General features: G+C 39.4%; 1 protein-coding gene across 6 annotated transcripts in view; it reads left to right on the top strand.

The window, feature by feature from the left end:
• The window catches only part of SIK3 (SIK family kinase 3), a 243572-nt gene that overhangs the window by 109262 nt on the left and 116006 nt on the right, over positions 1–18304 (top strand). For 5 of the 6 annotated variants that reach the window (XM_030331847.1, XM_030331850.1, XM_030331848.1 and 2 more), the window contains exon 2: positions 14844–14960. In XM_030331847.1, the coding sequence (XP_030187707.1) occupies positions 14844–14960 (117 nt within the window). Of the gene's footprint in view, positions 1–14843; positions 14961–18304 lie in introns of those variants that run through there. The other variant, XM_030331851.1, reaches the window with a different exon arrangement.

Genomic DNA, 18304 nt, shown 5'->3' with positions numbered 1-18304 from the left:
TTTTTGATTTTCTTATTTTATAGATTTGATTTTGTAAGCACTTCATCGGTCCCTTTTTGTCTGTTTGCTTTTGTTTTTGTGTTTTATAAAGAAGTAGTTGGCATCTAAACATACACACTTGCGTGAACGAATGAATGAATTGAAATAATAGCTTGGACTAGGCACCCCATTTAAGCATCACTGTGGTTGCCTAGTGACTGTTACTCCACTTCTTAGTTACTTTATTTGTTATTTTGCTAAGTTGGTAGGCGATCTTTATCCCAACATTTAATATTTGCTTTCTCAATTGATTTTTTCAGTAATAAAATCTGAGTTCCCCTTAAGCCATAGGCAAAAATGTTTTTGGTTTGGTTCTTTAACATTTGCTAAATTACAACTGGGTTCTGGTCCTCCTAGGTCCTATATTGGGTGCTTGATACTTTATTAAGCCCATTGTTTCGTTTCCTAAGTATCAGCCTTAACAGAGTAAGGTAAATGTGAATATCTGGAACATCAAGAACTAGGAGGCAAGACAGCGTGCACAAGGATAGACATACAGATCATTGGAGTAGATTCGATAGTCTAGAAATAACCCTTGTATTTATGGTCATTTGACTTTTGACCTAGAGTGCCAGGACAGTTAAATGGAGAAAGAATAGTTTTTTCAAGAAACGGTTCTGGGACAACTGGATATTCACTTGCGAAGTGATACTACCTTTGCAGGTGACAAAAGTAGGCATGCTTACTTTTTCCAGTGAAGAATTTACCTGTGTTTTTACGGAAAGGGTTTGCCAGGATTCCTGTAAGTAGGGCCAGAGCTTTTGTCATGAAAGAGCTTTAGTTCTCTTTTTATGCTTGAATTCTTTTTGAAGCTCCTGGATTTCTATACCATAAATTATGGAAGAGATTTCCTTGGCCTAGAATTTCTTAGAGATGAGAGTTATGTACATCACAAAGGACCGTGGTGTATTAGTTTTCCTTTGTTGTGTAACAGCTTACCCAAAACTTAACAGCTTAAGAGAGCACACATCGATTATCCCCTGGTTTCTGTGGATCGGGAGGCCCGGCACAGCTCAGCCTAGTCCTCCACTCAGGGTCTCATAAAGTTGCCATCAAGTTACTGGGTAGATTGTGTTCTCATCTGGAAGCTCAAATGGGAAAGAACTCCCTTCTGAGATTGTTCAGGCTCTCGGTAGAACTGATTTCCTTGTGCCTTTATGAGTGACTTTTTGCTGGCTGTTGGCTGGAGGCCACTGTCAGGTTCTAAGGATGTTGCCTATAGTTCTTTGAGATCACCCGCAGTTGCTTTTCCTATGGTCTTCTCAAACATGGCCACTTACTTCAAGACCTCCAACTCGAGTTGGATGTGAGGGAAGAGATGACACAAAGGTGTGAATCTATGTATCATTGTATATGTGGAATCAGTGGAGTTTGGCCACCCTAGGGTCTCTTTGCTACATATTATATGACTTCTGTAGAGAATATTTAATTTTGAGTCTTACCCAGTGAGTCACAGATGACAGTCACAGATACCTTCTAAACAAATACCAGTTTGACATGGTAGAGCTGGTTGTAGTGAAGAGAATAAACCTTATAGTAACTGGCATTATGTTAAGTGGAGGAAAGTTGAGGTGTTCATGAAGCATACCCACAGAAGTTGAAGAAAGCAGTCGGAGAAGAGGTGAGGTACTCGAATAGATTTTCTCTGTTACAACTTTTGCTGACTTCTTTTTTTAAAAAATTATTTATTTATTTATTTATTTATTTATTTATTTATTTATTTAGAGAGTATGCAAACAGGGGAGGGGGCAGAGAGCGAGGGTGAGAGGGAGGCGGGGGGAGAGAATCCCAAGCAGGCTACTTGGTGTCAGCACAGAGCCCAACGTGGGACTTGGTCTCACAGACCATGAGATCATGACCTGAGCTGACATCAAGAGTCAGATGCTTAACCATCTGAGCCACATAGGCGCCCCTAAACCTGACTTCTGATGTTGTCTGTCATTAATTCCTTTATGAGCCAGTTTTCCTTGTTTATTTTCAAGAATAAAATAAACAAAATCTAGTTTTCAGAGGCAGGAAAACATAGTAGTTAAGGGCTTGGGTCTAGAGCTCCACTGTCTAGTATCGTGTTATCTGGGCAAATGACTTCACTGGTGTGTGCGTTAGTGTTTTATGGGAATAATCATAGTACTTCATAGGGTTGTTGTGAGGAAGAAGAGCTAATGCCTGTAATTGTTCATTTTTTCCCAGTGCAATGATGATTCCATGGTTATATTTTTTAAAAGAGTGTGAATCCTTTTAGAGATACATACTGAAATATTTCCAAATGAAATATGGTGATGAGGTCTTGGGTGAGATTGGTGGAGGTAGGGAGCAGACAGAATTGGCGATGAGTTAAGAATTATTGAAGCTGATTGAAGCTAATTACGTTACTCTGTCTACTTTTATGAACATTTGAAGTTTTCCATAATAAAAAGTAAAAAGAAAGGAACAATACCATGGCACACATTAAGTGCTCAATATATGTTGTCTATTCTTATTATGTTTATGTTTAATATATTGGAATTAACTTGTCTAAAACACAAAGAAAAATGTGAAACTAAACTGGACACTTTAGTTTTTTAATTTCTAAGACTTTTGCTATAGATGGAAACTTTATCAAATTTGGATAGCATGTCCAAGATCTTAGACTTGGATTTTTGTTTTTGCTATTTGCTTCTTCCTAGTTAAGTTGTATTTTATGGTTTACTTAGTTTGACTTAATTGTGGCTGGCATCACACTTCATTTATAAAGTCTACTGTGGTTTCTGTAAGTGGGATTGAAATTAATATCAGTATTATTGATTATTTAGTGTAATTAGGACCAATGGTAGGAGACATTGATTTCACCATTAGTGAAAATATTAGTAGCAAATGCCAGGGTTTTCCTCGACAAACAGTGGTGTTACGCTTTTTGTTTAGTGTAATGGCTGCTTAATTTAAGTGAGAAAGGTAATACTCTTTAAGAACTAATTCACTGAGGTTATCTTAGCTGTAGTAAATGAAGCTTTTTTAATATGGTCTTACATTATAAAGCACTATAAAAGTAGGCTTGAAATATTTTTATTTTTTAATAAAGAATTAAAAAAAATTTTTAGAATTTACATCCAAGTTAGTTAGGATATAGTGCAACAATGATTTCAGGAGTAGATTCCTTAGTGCCCCTTACCCATTTAGCCCATCCCCCCTCCCACAACCCCTCCAGTAACCCTCTGTTTGTTCTCCATATTTAAGAGTCTCTTATGTTTTGGCTCCCTCCCTGTTTTTATATTATTTTTGCTTCCCTTCCAATAAGGGAGAATTTTTAAAAAATTTATTTATTTTGAGAAAGAGCAAGCAGGGAGTGGCAGAGAGAGAGTGGAAGAGAGAGAATCTCAAGAAGGCTCTGAACTGTCAGTGCAGAGCCCAACTCAGGGCTTGATCCCATGAACTGTGAGATCATGACCTGAGCCGAAATCAGAGTCAGACAGTTCACCAACTGAGCCACCCAGGGGCCCCTTGAATATTTTAATCATTCAAGGTTGAGAGTTATCTAACTAGTGATTCTGATTTATTTTATATGAATGAAACTTAGAACTTAAAAAAATTTTTTGAAAGAAGCGAATTTGAAAGAAGAAGAAATGTTGGAGTTCTAATTAGGAACTGGCACAGCGAGAGCCTTTGTGTTGATAGCTCTGCTTTCACGTGCATGCAGGCACACACTTATGTAATTGACAAGTATGTCGAGGACTACAGAGTTGGTGACTTGCCCGAGGTTTGCCACAAACATTTTTAGTGACAGAGTTGGGAATTGAACTCTACATCCCAGCTCTCCGTCCAACGCTCTTTGGCCATCCCATTTCCAGATTGTTGTCTAGAACCCAAGGGTTCTAAAAAGTTTTGTCTGTTTCTGAACCTTTTACCCAAAGTTAACCACAGTAGTTGTTTTCTTTTTTCTTTCTTTCTTACGTATTAGGGTTTCTTTTCTAATAGCAAGATTTTGTTCAAAGGGGAAAAGATTCTGCTACTGTGTATTTTAGTTTTGATGTCTTTCCTGCCCTGAGCTCTTTATTCTGTACCATCTTCTACTCAGAAAAGTACATTTGATTTATTGGCGGGGTTTTGTTGGACTTTGTTTCAAAGAATGCCATTGTGTCCTCCATAGAAATCTGTGACCCAAAGACCTCTGGAAAATTCAAAAGGACTTTTAAACATGGAGGGATAATTATTTTTAGTATGAAATTGTTATCAATGAACGTTTTATTTCCTTCCAGTTCTCTACATTCTCCCTTTGTTTTCTCATCTCCTAAATCTCAGTCCATGTGATTTTCTGGATGGTGTTTCTCACGAGCTGTTGTTTTTAAAGAAGATATTTATGCACATATATCTATTTTAAATGAAACTATTTCTGATGTCTGGAGGTTTTTTTGGGTCTCTTTGATAGTAAGTTAGGGTCATATCAATTTGCTTAAAAATAGTCTTGTCAAGACCAAAAGAGGGCCCAAAAGATAGTGTAATGGGTTGGGCTTTGCTTAAATTGTGGATACTTTTAATGATTAAATAAGCCCCTCACTGTTATTAACTGTACTCAGTGTTTGAGTCAATTAGTACACAAGTATGATTACTTAAAATCCTTGATGATACTTTAGAAACTTGTCAGAATTCTAGACTTGTACCATAATGTCAGATTAGGACTGTCATAGAAGGTCAGAATTGAGGATGCATGTAGTCCTGCTAAGGGAAACGATAAGCAATCTTATTATATGTCAAGTCTGTTATTTCAGGTACATGCTTCATGTAGTTGTGTTTTTACATTTAATGTGGATATAAAGATATTAACATATATGGGATATATGTATATAATAACAATACGTATGATAATGTATTACATTTTAATAGAACATTTTTTCCTATTTTTCTCTGGCAGTGTTAGCAGTAGTCTTCTTCCTACCTTTAAATGTCAGAAATTTGAGAATTAATTAATTTTGGAAATGTAAGATCTATCGATTTGAACATGTGATGACCATTAAATGCAAGGAGCTCGTTGAAGCCAGAAGCAGTGCGAAACACCATCACACGAAATATTCCCATTTTGATGGAATCCCAGGGGGGCATTTTTCTGCCAGCACTAAGGGCGAGCTGTGAAGGAAGCCCGTCAGAAGGTACTTGGTGCCGTGTTCCTAACGAGCACCGGGAAGCTGGCTCTTGAATTCTGGGCTGCCACAGGGAGGAGAGCGCGGCGTCATCAGTATTCAGGTTAGGAAGCATGGTTGGATACAGATGTACATCGTGACAGCTCACAGTACTGGCGCGCGAGGACGCAGAACCAGTAAGTTTCAGAATCGGAGGATAAGCTAGATGCTCTCTGGTGATGGAGATGGCTTCCCGTGTTCCCTTCGTCTCCATTACCAAATAATCAGACGTAAGAGATGAGGAATTTAGGGTAGTTTTCCGGCCGTTATTGTGTTCCCTTGGTTCGCTCAACCTTTTGCTACCACAGGCTATCTTACCAGGCCTTGGAGGCATATTAATATAGTTTAAAACAACTTAAAATATGAACTGTTGCTGACTTTGTTCACCAGGAACAACACCACCATTGTAAGGTTAGCAGGATGTTCAGTGTAATAAATCTCCATTGGGGAAGTTTAAGAAAGTTACGCCGTGCCAGTTGAATTCAACTTTCTTTCCAGCTGGTGCTTTAAAAAGCTCTGAGTGTTCTAGGTGCTACATCTAAATGTGCTTAACAGTACACAGGCTCCTTGACAAATGCCGTTCTTGGGAAGAGCACAGTCCTTTTATGAGTGTGTGTTGTTTTTACCTATGAGCTGGCACTCCAGGAAAGAGTGGCGTGTACTTCATTAAGAAGATTCATCTTGAAATTCATTCAGCTTTCTGCCTCCTTCTAACCTCACAGTTGAGGTCATTGCCAAGTTTCACCCACATGTCTCATCTTTCTTCTCTGGGACTAAAATTCCATCCTTCATAGCTTCATTCCCCACCATAGCTTTACGTTTTCCCTTGGACTACCTGCTGTTCCTTGTTTGTCTTTTATTTAAGAACATTCCTGTAACAATTCATATTTTTTCATAATACCATTTTCTTAGATCTTGTTCTTTGGTGGCCACTTTAAATCATCGGAAGTTGCTTATTAAACCACTGAGCTCTTACCCTTTTCTTCTTCATCTCTTGAATGCTTTTTTGCTCAATCCCTCTATGTTCAAAGCATCTTCTCTTTGCCCTGCATTCTTCAGTCCCACTCCCTCTTTCCTGCTCTTTCCCCTCCTGCCCTTTCTCATCCTTGTAAAATAGCTCCCTAACCTTGGAATGAAGCCATCAATCCCATTCTGAATCTCTCTTTTAAACTTCGAAGCCATGGTCAACTGAAAACAGATACCCGAACATGGACGGGGCACTGATATTTGTAAAGAATTCTTCATTGCTGTGATCAGCTTCTCCTCTTCTCCACTCCTTTTTTCCCTTTTGAATATCTTTTTATTCAGTTCATTTAAATGGGAAACTTAAAGACCAGAAGTTGATTTCATGTTCTAGAAAGCATACAAAACGTTGGCACTGTGTAAACGTTGAAATGACAACAGCGATGGTAATGCCGGTGTGTCTGAGAGAGTTGCCATTACATTAGAGATAGTCTGAGGGCTTCTGCCCTCCAAGAGGGTAAATGTTAACCAGATGGGAATTATTGCAACTGAGAAATCATTTTCTTTTTGTCTGAAAAATTTCCCTTCTACTCCTTGAATTCCAGTAATCACCAGAAAATTTCCATTGATCAATTATGCGCAATATAGCCATGTTCCACCTTAGGAATTTTTCCAAGAAGAATGCATGTTTCATGGTAGATTTTCTCGCTTTGCTAAGCTTGCAATTCTCTATCCTCCAGACATTGTAAATGCACAAACGATTTCATTGTCACCATTTAGTACAGCCCAAACTGAGAAGTATAGAAAAATAAGTCACCTAAAGACCTGTTAGATACTGTGAACTATTTCCTCAGGGGTTCATTGAAAGCTGATTTACCCTCACTTTTGGTGGTCATGTGGTGGCCTCCTGTGTGGAGTTGGCTGGGATCCTAGCATCTCAGTCATTCTTTAGGCTTCACAGCTTTGTATTTTTCCAGAAACAGTTGTGATTGGTATGTAAAATGGATAGAATAATCAGTTCCTCCCAAATATATGTCTTTGCTTTGCCCCTTTGAACTTGATTTGACTATTTGTTACAAAATAAAATATGTAGTCCTTCTTGATTGGTTCCGGGGCAGAGGTCAGGATTTCCCAAGAATATGGCCAGCCTGCATCCTGACAACTGCCACATGGCACATCATTAATCATGGCCAGTTAGTGCCTGGCAGGTTTAGCTTTATAGTCCAGCTTGTATATCTTGTGATGGTTTGGAGTTTCATTAAACCTGTTTCCTGATGACAGTTCTATTTTCCAGTATTTTAAAAGAAAGAAGTTTGTGTGTGTATGTTTAAATCAAGGCTGATTGCAAAAGGCATTCACATTCCTTTTCTGGAAGCTGTTCGTAACTGGGAATGCATCAAGTCCTACAGAAAACAATTTGACTATATTTTCAGCTTTCCCAAAGATATACGATTTAAGATAATAGGAAAGAAGTTAATTGATCACATACAATGATGCCTCATGGCAGTTGTTCTCAAAGTTTGATCCAGAGACCCCCAAAAAAGAGTCTCCAGAATTGTTCCAGTGAGTCTCAGAGGTCAAAATTGTTTTCCTAAATATTTAAACATTATTCTCATTTTTCACCCTCCTTCTCTCACAGTTATACAGTGGTGATTTCAAGAGATTATACATGATAGATGAGGTAATTACTCTGATGGCTGGTCAAATGTGTGCTGTGTGTTCTAGTGTTCTAAAATTTTCTGTTTTCATTTCCGATTTTAACCAATTTCTAAGTAAATCTTGATAGATATTACTCACGTAAACAAAACTTCTTTGAAGGTCTCAAAAATTTTTGTTTAAAAATTTTTTTAATGTTTATTTATTTTTGAGAGAGAGAGAGAGAGACAGAGAGAGAGAGAGAGAGAGAGAGAGAGTGTGAGCAGGGGAGGGGCAGAGAAAGAGAGAGAGGGATACACAAAATCTGTAGCAGGCTCCAGGCTCCAAGCTGTCAGCACAGAGCCCGATGCAGGGCTTGAACTCCCAGACCATGAGATCATGACCTGAGCCGAAGTTGGAACCTTAACCGATCGAGCCACCCAGGCATGCTTGGTCTCAACAATTTTTAAGAGAAGGAGTCCTGAGACCCAAAGTTTTGTGAACTGCTAGCTTAATAGTGGAAAACGTAATTCTCTCTCAGAACCCTGCTGAGAGTAGCCTCCAGCCGGCTGCACCAGGGCGCTGCCTTAAGCCAGTCAGTTGTTCAATAAACAGTTTTTAATGGAATTAAAGTGAGTTCTTGGAATGTAACTTTTCAGACCTAATTTAAGATTCTCTCCCAAGGCAGCGTTTGAGCATTGAGTGCATTGCACCCTGCCAAGTTTCTTCGAGATCAGTAACTGGCAATCCTCAACATTGAGTCAAGTATTTCAGAAGTCATTGTCATGTAATACCTGCTTTAACTGGCATCTTATTGGCATCGTCTAACTTGTGGGCCACATAAATGATTTTAAATTTCCTAGCAGTCATATTTAAAAAAGTAAAAAGAAACAAGTGAAACTCATTTTTTTTCCAGCTTCAATGAGGTATAATTGACAAAATTGTAAGATATTTAAAGTGTACAATGTGTTGTTTTGATATGCTCGAACATTGTGTAGGATCCCCACCCCCCACTTCCCCATTGAGTTAATTAACATGTTCATCCTCACATATTTGCTATTTCTCTTCTGTTGGTTGTTTTTTTGTTTGTTTTTGGTGAGAACATTTAAGTTCTAGCCTCTTGGCAAATTTCAATAATACAATAGTGTTATCAGCTATAATCACCATGTTTTATATTAGATCCTCAGACCTTATTCATCTTTTAGATGAAAGTTTGTATCCTTTTACCAACTTGTCCATATTTCTTCCACCATCCCCTGAGCCCCTGGCACCCACTTTTCTACTTTCTATTTCTGTGAGTTTGAATTTTTCTTTTTCTTTCTTTCTTTTTTTTTTTTTAGATTCCACATATAGGTAATACCACGTGCATTGTGGTATTGTGGTTGTCTTTGTGTCTGTCTTATTTCACTTGGCATACTGCCCTCCAGGTTCATCCGTGCTCTTCCAAATGACAGGCTTTCCTTCTTTTTTAAGGCTGGATAATATTTCATTGTATATATGTATGCTGCATTTTCTTTATCCATTCATCTGTTGACAGACACTTAGATTGTTTCCTTACCTTGACTATTGTGAATAATTCCGCTTATGAATACGGAAGTACAGATATTTTTTGAGATCATGATTTCACTTCCTTTGAATATACACCCAGAAGTGGGATTGCTGGGTCATACAGTAGTTCTGTTTGCAATTTCTTAAGGAACCTCCATATTGTTTTCCATAGTGATTGCACCAATTTATATTCCCACCAGCAGTGCACAAGGCTTCCCTTTTCTCCACACCCTCACCAGCGTCTTTGGTAATAGACACCCTAACAGGCATGAGGTGATATCTCATTGTGGTTTTTTCATTTGCAGTTTCCTGATAAATTATAATGTTTTGGCCATTTGTATGTTTTCTTTGGGAAAATGCCTACTTAGGTCCTTTGTCCATCTTTGAATTGGGTTATTTGTGTTTTTTCTGTTGAGTTTTGTCAATTCCTAGTTTATTTTGGTTAGTAACTGCTTATCAGATATGTTGTGGTCTGAAAATATTTTCTCCCATTCTATAGGTTTCAGTGAAATTAGTTTTAATAATATATTTTATTTAGCCTGGTATATCTAAAATGTTATTACTTCATGTAATCAATATAAATTTATCAATGAGATCATTTATATTCTCATTTTAATATTAAGGCTTTGAGATCTGGTATATATTTTACATTCATAGCACATCAATTTGCACTGGACACAGTAAGAACTAAAAGGGGCAAATAGCTATTCCCGCCCCCCCCCCCCCCCCCCGCTTCTAGAATGAATAATGAAGAACTGTGACTTTAAATTTGGCGTGATCTGAGTTTAATTTTTTGTCATACCACATGCCAATGAAAAAAGGAGAGTTTGTTGAATGGAAATCTCTTGGGTAGAGACTCCCGGCAAGCTGTATCTGTTCAGCAACATATTTGATACAGTGCCATGTTTAATTAATATTAGTGTCAGTTCATAAAATCCTGCTCCTTGTAAGAGAAAAGAATTCTATGTAGAACAAGAAACTTTAAGAAATCTATGGTCCTTGGTAGTGTGTTGGAAGTTTCCTTTTTTCACTTGTTACGCTTTTTTTTTTTTTTAATTTTTTTTTTTTAACGTTTATTTATTTTTGAGACAGAGACAGAGCATGAACGGGGGAGGGGCAGAGAGAGAGGGAGACACAGAATCGGAAGCAGGCTCCAGGCTCCAAGCCATCAGCCCAGAGCCCGATGCGGGGCTCGAACTCACAGACCGCAAGATCGTGACCTGAGCCGAAGTCGGAGACTTAACCGACTGAGCCACCCAGGCGCCCCTTGTTACGCTTTTTATATGTAAGTGCAGGGATGTGATTCATAGATTTTTCAGCACCAAATTTTTTTTTTTTTAATGTTTATTTTATTTTTTTGACAGAGAGAGACAGAACATGAGCAGGGGAGGGCAGAGAGAGAGGGAGACACAGAATCCGAAGCAGGCTCCAGGCTCTGAGCAGTCAGCACAGAGCCCGAAGCGGGGCTCGAACTCACGAGCCTTCGAGCTGTGAGATCATGACCTGAGCCGAAGTCGGCCACTCAACCGACTGAGCCACGCAGGCGCCCCCAGCACCAAAATTTAAACACATTCTTCGAGAGTTTATCTTCTGTTTACCTAGCAGTTAACCTTTTGTTGTGGATGCATTTCATTTTTTAAGCAACTGGGGCGTAGTAGGGGAATGCGTGGGTGACTCAATCAGTTGAGCATCCGACTTCAACTCAGGTCATGATCTCGCGGTTCATGAGTTCGAGCTCCGCGTCAGGCTTTCTGCTGTCAGTGCAGAGCCTGCTTTGGGTCCTCTGTCTCCCTCTCCCTCTGCCCCTACCCCACTCACACGCTCTCTCTCTCTCTCTCTCTCAAATATAAATTAAAAAAAAAATTCAAGCAACTGGGATGTAGTTTAAAACGTTTATTATGTAGTCACCAGTAATCTGTAGCCATGAAAATTCATGATCATCGATCTCTTCAGGTATTCTTAAAATAATCATACCTGCTTGCCAGCTCCTTGCTCTCTGACTTGGTAGCTTCTCTGTTTCATCGGTATTTTTCCATTTTCTCAAATCTCCACTTTTCAGTTTGCAGCTAAAATTGGAGCCAAATAACATGTGTGTCCTCCTCTCTGGTGTTAGTACTTAGTGTGGAGGGCGGGGAGCCCGGCCTGCCATGAAGAAGCAGAGCTCGCTGTCCCCGGCCCAGCCCTCAGGATCAGGTCTTGCTGTGGGTTCCATCTTTTGGCTTGGTGTGACTTTCCCAAATGGAATGCATTTCCCCCCCTCGCTACATTCCTTCCATGTTCTTCCCACATCAGCTGGAAGTAACCAGTTGGTTCTGGATGCTGCCCACAAATTCTTAGCTCTTTTGCTTCTTGGTCCCCTCAACTTGCCCCTCGATTTAAGGGACTGATGTTTTTGAGATCCAGGATTTTGTTGTGGAGTAAAGCAAATCTCATTTTTTCCGAGGAATGCCTGAAGTTTAAGGCTTGATTCCGGAAAACAAATCACGACAGCAGTACCTATAATTAATGTCTATTGCATGTTTACCACGTGCCAGGCATTGTACTAAGCAGGTTGCATCCATTAGCTTAGTACATCCCCGGCAACCCTTCAAGCAGGTTCAATAGTTGCCCACAGTTTTTAGGTAAGGGACATAGAAAAATTAAATAGTTTGCTCCAAGTTATACATTAAAGGGCAGCTCCAAGATTTTGAACCCAGGAGCTTGACACCAGAGTCCTTCCTCTTGACACTGTATTCAGCTGGTAGGCAAAGCTTTGCCTGTGTCTTGTTGAATCTGGAGTCTCATTGAAGAGTAGACAGGAATTTGATGCTTTAACGTATTAAAACCTCTCTGCTTCCGCCTTCTAAGAACAGATTATACTTAATGCAATTTTCCCTGAAAAGACAGGGATACATTTCAGTACGTAGGACCATATTCCCTTTATGTGAAGTCAGATTGCTTGTTATGAAATGTGAAACTACATCCATGCTATACCGTTATCTTTATTAAATTAAAAATATTTATTAGGTGCACAGAATATAAGATCTTAAAGCCAGTTTGTTCTCATAGGTGATTAGGTTTGGTTTTCTCTTTCCCTTGATGAAAATCTTACTGCCTCAGAGAGCAAATGAAATTCAGAATGAGTTCACGTGAATTAGGAGGCCCTACTATATGACTCCCCCAATTACAGTGTGACTCAGTATTCTCTTGGGTGTGAAGAAGTACAAAAATATGGTTAAATGCATTAAAAGCCCTCATTAACTGTCTTCATCCTTGCCCCCCATTACTTTTCAGTGCCATCCATTGGTAGGCATAGGCAGGTTAGGGGATTTGAGGTCCAGTCCTTGGACAGTTGGTGATCAGCAAAACTAGTATCGCTTCCCAACTTCTTGTGTGTTGTGGCATACGCAGAAAATGATCATATTTTCTCTGGGGTAGACAGATGAGGTTTCTTGAGGCCGGAGGTGATCCACTGCCCCGACCCATGGCCTCGGGTACACTTGTAATCCATTTCTAGCACACCAGTTGGAAAGCTCTGCCACGGCATATGGCTGCAAGTTTATAAGCATGTTACGTATATGAAAGTAATCTGTAAAGTATAATGTGCTATTTTATTAATAATTAATTAAGACCCAGATATTTGTTATATAAAAAGACATTGTAAACTGTGATTTTTTTTTTCCCCCAGTTGTTTTGGGAGCCGTTCTTAGAGAACCAGTTGCAGATGCCAGACTAATTGCTGGAGTTAAGGTCCTGTGTGTGATATATGGCACAGTAATGAGGAGAAGTAGAAACGCTAACAGTCCAGGGTGATAGGCAGTCAGATGTTCTACCACTGAGCTATCCCCGCTAATCTGGGGTGATTTGGTGCAAGGCTTCTTATAGGAGATCAGACAGCCGGTGAGATTTGTTAACGGTTTTACTATTTCTCCTGTAAGATTTCCTACCCTCTTTTCTGCCGGTCCCACTTCTTTCTTTTCTCAAGTTCTGCTTTGTTGGTAAAGTCTTTCTGTAGGTCAGCTTCTCCCGCAGGTGAAGGTCACACTCGATCCTCTGTTCCACCGTCATAACTTGTACGTAGCTTTGCCGATTGTGTTTCCAACGTTGTATTGTTGTCTGTTTCACACATGTCTTTCCCCAACTAGATTGTGAGTCCCTTGAAGTTAAGGCTGCATCTGATTTAATTATTGTAGGCTGAGCTACATCCAGCTCACTTTATTACTTTCCATCATTAGGCAGGGCTTAAATGTTCTTTGAATTGAGCTGAAATTTGTCTCCCTGGGCCTTTCTCCCATTAGCCTTCATTCTAACATCTGAATCAACTCCAGAGTTACTTTATGTTAGTCATTCTTACATTTGAATCATCTCCCACGTATGGTTCTTTATCGTCTTTATTGCTCTGGACTGAACATTTTTATTGTTGAAATTTTCTTCTCTGCTTTTTCTTTTCTTTTTCTTACTAGTAAACTTCCTTTCCCTCTCTCAGTGTGGGGAATCACAGAATTTTAGCATTGAAAGGAGCTAGAATTTACCTTGTCTTGGTCCTTCATCAAACTAATATTCTTTGCCTACTTGCTGATTGACTGAGATGGAGATACAGATATTTTGGGGCAACACAGTATTTTGAGTATTTCATTCACTAGGAATAATGACGAAGTTTATATACAATGGGTTATAAACGTTCTTCATCTTTCATTCTGTTTTAAAATGTACCTGCTGCTGGATGTCCTAAGAATGATGAGCAAAATAGATGTTTGATGCTGAAGGAGTGTATCTGCGGTACAGAAAGAGCTTCAGATTTTTATAGCATTACTGTTAAGAATTTGACTCTAAAGTCAACCTACCTGGGCTTTAATCCTGGATCTACCACATGCCAGTTTACATTACTTAATCTTGAGTAAATTACTTAATCTGTGTGTGTCTCAGTTCCCGTATTTGTAAGATAAGGTTAATAATAACGTAGGGTATTGTGAGGTTTAAATGATGTAGTGCTCGGAAAGCACGAAGAGCAATGCTCGGCGCCCAGCAGATGTTCAGTGTGTAGTGACCTCTGCCTGTTCCACCCCCAGGACTGTGGAGTTACGCACGCATCTGGTGAGATGTGGGATGCGTCCGTGTAATTTCTGGTCCAGTCTTACCGACTTATCATGTACTTGTGATGTAAGCCTCTTATCTTAATAAGAGGCCCAACATCTCATGGCCCGCATCAAAGCATGATTTTCCCAGAATGAGACCACATGTGTGGAGCACTGAAGTATTTTGTTTGCCATAAGGTTTTACTGTAGGAGTGGTTTAAGAAATGGCAGAAACACCCATTAGCTTTTGGAGTCTGTTCCTTTGAAACCAACTTGCTAGGAATACATTTCCTGACTTTTTAAAAAGTAAATTCATTTTCTTCATTGACAGTCTGTAAACACAATAGTGGCAACTTATATTTTGTGGAATATAATGTGTTCAAGTGGATTTAATTTTCCTTAGTAAACTGCTTTTAATAATGCATCAGAGTACATTTTTTCCCTCTGTTCTCAGGTTGCTATCAAGATCATAGACAAGACCCAGCTGGATGAAGAAAACTTGAAGAAGATTTTCCGGGAAGTTCAAATTATGAAAATGCTTTGCCACCCCCACATCATCAGGCTCTACCAGGTAGGTTCCCTAGTGGGGTAGCGTATGGCAGCGAAGAATCCAGGATGGTCATTTTATGTGTATAGGTGCCTTTGAGGAAAAGGTGTCTGGGTGAACATCTCCAGCTTTTCTTGGTTTCTGTGTTCATATGTTTATCCTCCTGTTTTCCCCACCCTTTTATCTCCACATTCAGCACTCATGTTTTACCTGGCTCTTTACTAGTAAGCTCTACCTTACCCATGTAGGCCTTTCACATTTGTTCTTTAAAGCTTGGGGACCATTCTTTGTGAGAATTACACAAAAAGATTATTCAGAAGATGACAAGAACTTATTTATGTATAGGTCCAAATCCTAAAACAGAATGGGAAAGCCAGAAGGAACGGAGAATTCTTAGGGATGAAAAGCTAGAGGTGAATATAACATTATCTTTTTCTAACATCACTTAAATGCTCATTTCTGTGATCCTGGTATGACGTATGATGAAAAAGGATATTTTAACTATGGCCCCTTTGGTCAGTCAGAACCCACCTCTTTTCTAGTAGGGTCCTAGATTACGTTTTCTGAGGTAGCATTTGATTATTTTGGTAACCGTGAGATTGATTTTGTGTAATGGAAGAGATTTCCCTTCTAGTTCTCTTACCTTCCCGAGAAGTATGCATATTTCATGCCACCCTCAACAATTCCCTTGCTTTACTGCAAAAGCAATAAGTCTAATGGCTGGAATTTCAAGCCGGATAGGAAGAGAGGACCTTGCCTTAGCAGGCTGGTGGAAGAGATATTTTGGGAGAGGTGGGGCTTTGGGGTGCTTCTCAAATTGCAGTGTGTTGGCAGTCACAAGCTCTGCCTCTGCATAAGGCCAGCCCTGCTTGCTGCTTTCTACCAGAACAGCCATCACCTAGTTGTTCAGGAAGTGGCCACCCACTCGGTTCATTTGCTGCTGTTACTCTGCAGTAAAGGTTACTGGCCCAGACATGGCACCATGTGTAAGGGTGGAGGCACAATGGGCAGGCTTTCAGAGTCTATTAACTTTATGGAAAGGAAAGCATGTTATGATGTTAGTGTGTGTGGTTAAGGCTACAGCTTTAGGGCTCTTTTCTGGCATCAGCTGTTCACATAATGAAATGAATTAGATCAGCAGGAGCAGACTTGTTGAAATTTATCAGACCAAATTCTGTTGAGCCACACCTACGTTGTGCCCCAGAAGCAAACTCGTGAAAGCTTCTTGGTGTTGCCTGAAGACTTAACGTCTGCAAACTCCGAGGCGTCTAACCTCTGTTTCCTTCCTATCCTGATCAACTGAGTAAACTTCTTGACCTCACTTTTTAAAATAAATCATCTTTAAATAATTGAAGGGTTATTAGGCCAACTTTCCTCAAGAGGTTAACTTGGAGGTATTAACCTTACAACTGAATTCTCCAAGTTTACCTTTCTTACCCAGGATTTCATTAGCTTATAAGAAGTCTCAGTTTCAGGCATGACTTTGAACAATGCCCTCTTTTAAGCTTTAATTTTGCTCTCTGGCAGCTAGTATTGTTAATAGGGGATTCTGAGCTGCCAGGGTGAATTGCTTTCAAATTGTCTTTATAAATAGTATCAAGGTAGTTTTCAGGTCATTTGCCAAATCGTCAATTTGTAGAGGAAGCCAAATATAGGTAACTGTATAGGAAAGTTTTTGAACTACTGAAAAATTTAAGAGTAAAAGAACATTTGCAGTCAATAAAAGACCTGGGGGTACAAAGGAGATATACTATTTTTTTTTTAATGTTTATTTATTTTTGAGACAGAGAGAGACAGAGCATGAACGGGGGAGGGGCAGAGAGAGAGGGAGACACAGAATCGGAAGCAGGCTCCAGGCTCTGAGCCATCAGACCAGAGCCCGACACGGGGCTCGAACTCACAGACCGCGAGATCGTGACCTGAGCTGAAGTCGGACGCTTAGCCCACTGAGCCACCCAGGCGCCCCAGGAGATATGCGATTTTTTAAAATTTTCTTTTTTTTTTCGGGGCGCCTGGGTGGCGCAGTCGGTTAAGCGTCCGACTTCAGCCAGGTCACGATCTCGCGGTCCGGGAGTTCGAGCCCCGCGTCGGGCTCTGGGCTGATGGCTCAGAGCCTGGAGCCTGTTTCCGATTCTGTGTCTCCCTCTCTCTCTGCCCCTCCCCCGTTCATGCTCTGTCTCTCTCTGTCCCAAAAATAAATAAACGTTGAAAAAAAAAAAATTTAAAAAAAAATTTTCTTTTTTTTTTTTTACTTAACACCTGCATATATGTAGAGCATTGACGTTTTGTTGTGTTAATCAACATACAGGAAGATCTTGGAAGCAATGCATGTAACAAACAATGAGCTAATACCACCAGTATATGGTTTTTAAAAATTAAAGAGAAAAAAAAGTACAATACAGTTACTAAATTGAAAAAGTAACGTGCACTCATGTGATAGATTACCATGAAACCATACCGAAGAAGAGATTTACTCTTATAACACATAATGCTGTTACATGATATTGATGTGTAAAGATATCAAAGGTCAAGTAACTGGGAAATAATTGAGCAAAATAATTACCAATGAATTATGGTGAAAGTCTAAAGCTGTATTGTCCGGTATGATAGCCACTGGCCACACATGGCTGTTGAGTATCAAAATGTAGCTACAGCAAATGAGGAACTGAAATGATAATGTTTTGGACTACTGGGATAAATAAAATACTAAGTTTTAAAAATCCTTTTTTAAAACTTATTAATATGGCTGTTAGAAAAGTTAAAATTATATATGAGGCCTACATTGTATTCTGTTGATCAGCATTGCTCTAGAATGATACGGAATAAATGACTTATGGACAGTGTTTCCTTTGGGGGAATAGGAGGAGGGGGCTGGGAAGAGGAAAATCTTTGGCCTTTTGTTCATATACCGGCATTTAAAAAATTTATCATGAGCATATATACTCATACATTACCTTAAAAAATATTTAGTGATAAAGGTAAAAAAGGAAGAAAGGACTGCCAACACAATAAAACTAAATAAAAAAGGCAAAATAGGGACCAAAACAAAATACAGATGAGTAATTTATATTGCAGTGTTGAATATTTACATGATTCTTCCCAATTTTGAAGAAATGGATGGCAGGGAGGAAAGTTGTCCTGTCCCTTAAAAAAACATATCCATATGTGACTTCTATGCAGTTCTTAAGTGATTCCCACCATTTTCCCTAGGCTTTTTTTGTTTTGATTGGGTCTTGGGGGGAACATTTTTGAACTTGGAAGTGATCAGTGTCGAATGTGAATTTTCTGGTTTTTGGCAGCTTCTTTGCTTCTCAGTTTTGTGGAGCTTACGAGATTGCAGAGGCCTCATGAAACAACAAAACGTCCGT

This window comes from Lynx canadensis, chromosome D1 (genome assembly GCF_007474595.2).
Source record: "Lynx canadensis isolate LIC74 chromosome D1, mLynCan4.pri.v2, whole genome shotgun sequence".
NCBI classification, from domain to species: domain Eukaryota; kingdom Metazoa; phylum Chordata; class Mammalia; order Carnivora; family Felidae; genus Lynx; species Lynx canadensis.
Note: the sequence above shows the minus strand (reverse complement) of the source record. Positions and strands in the feature narration are given on the sequence as shown.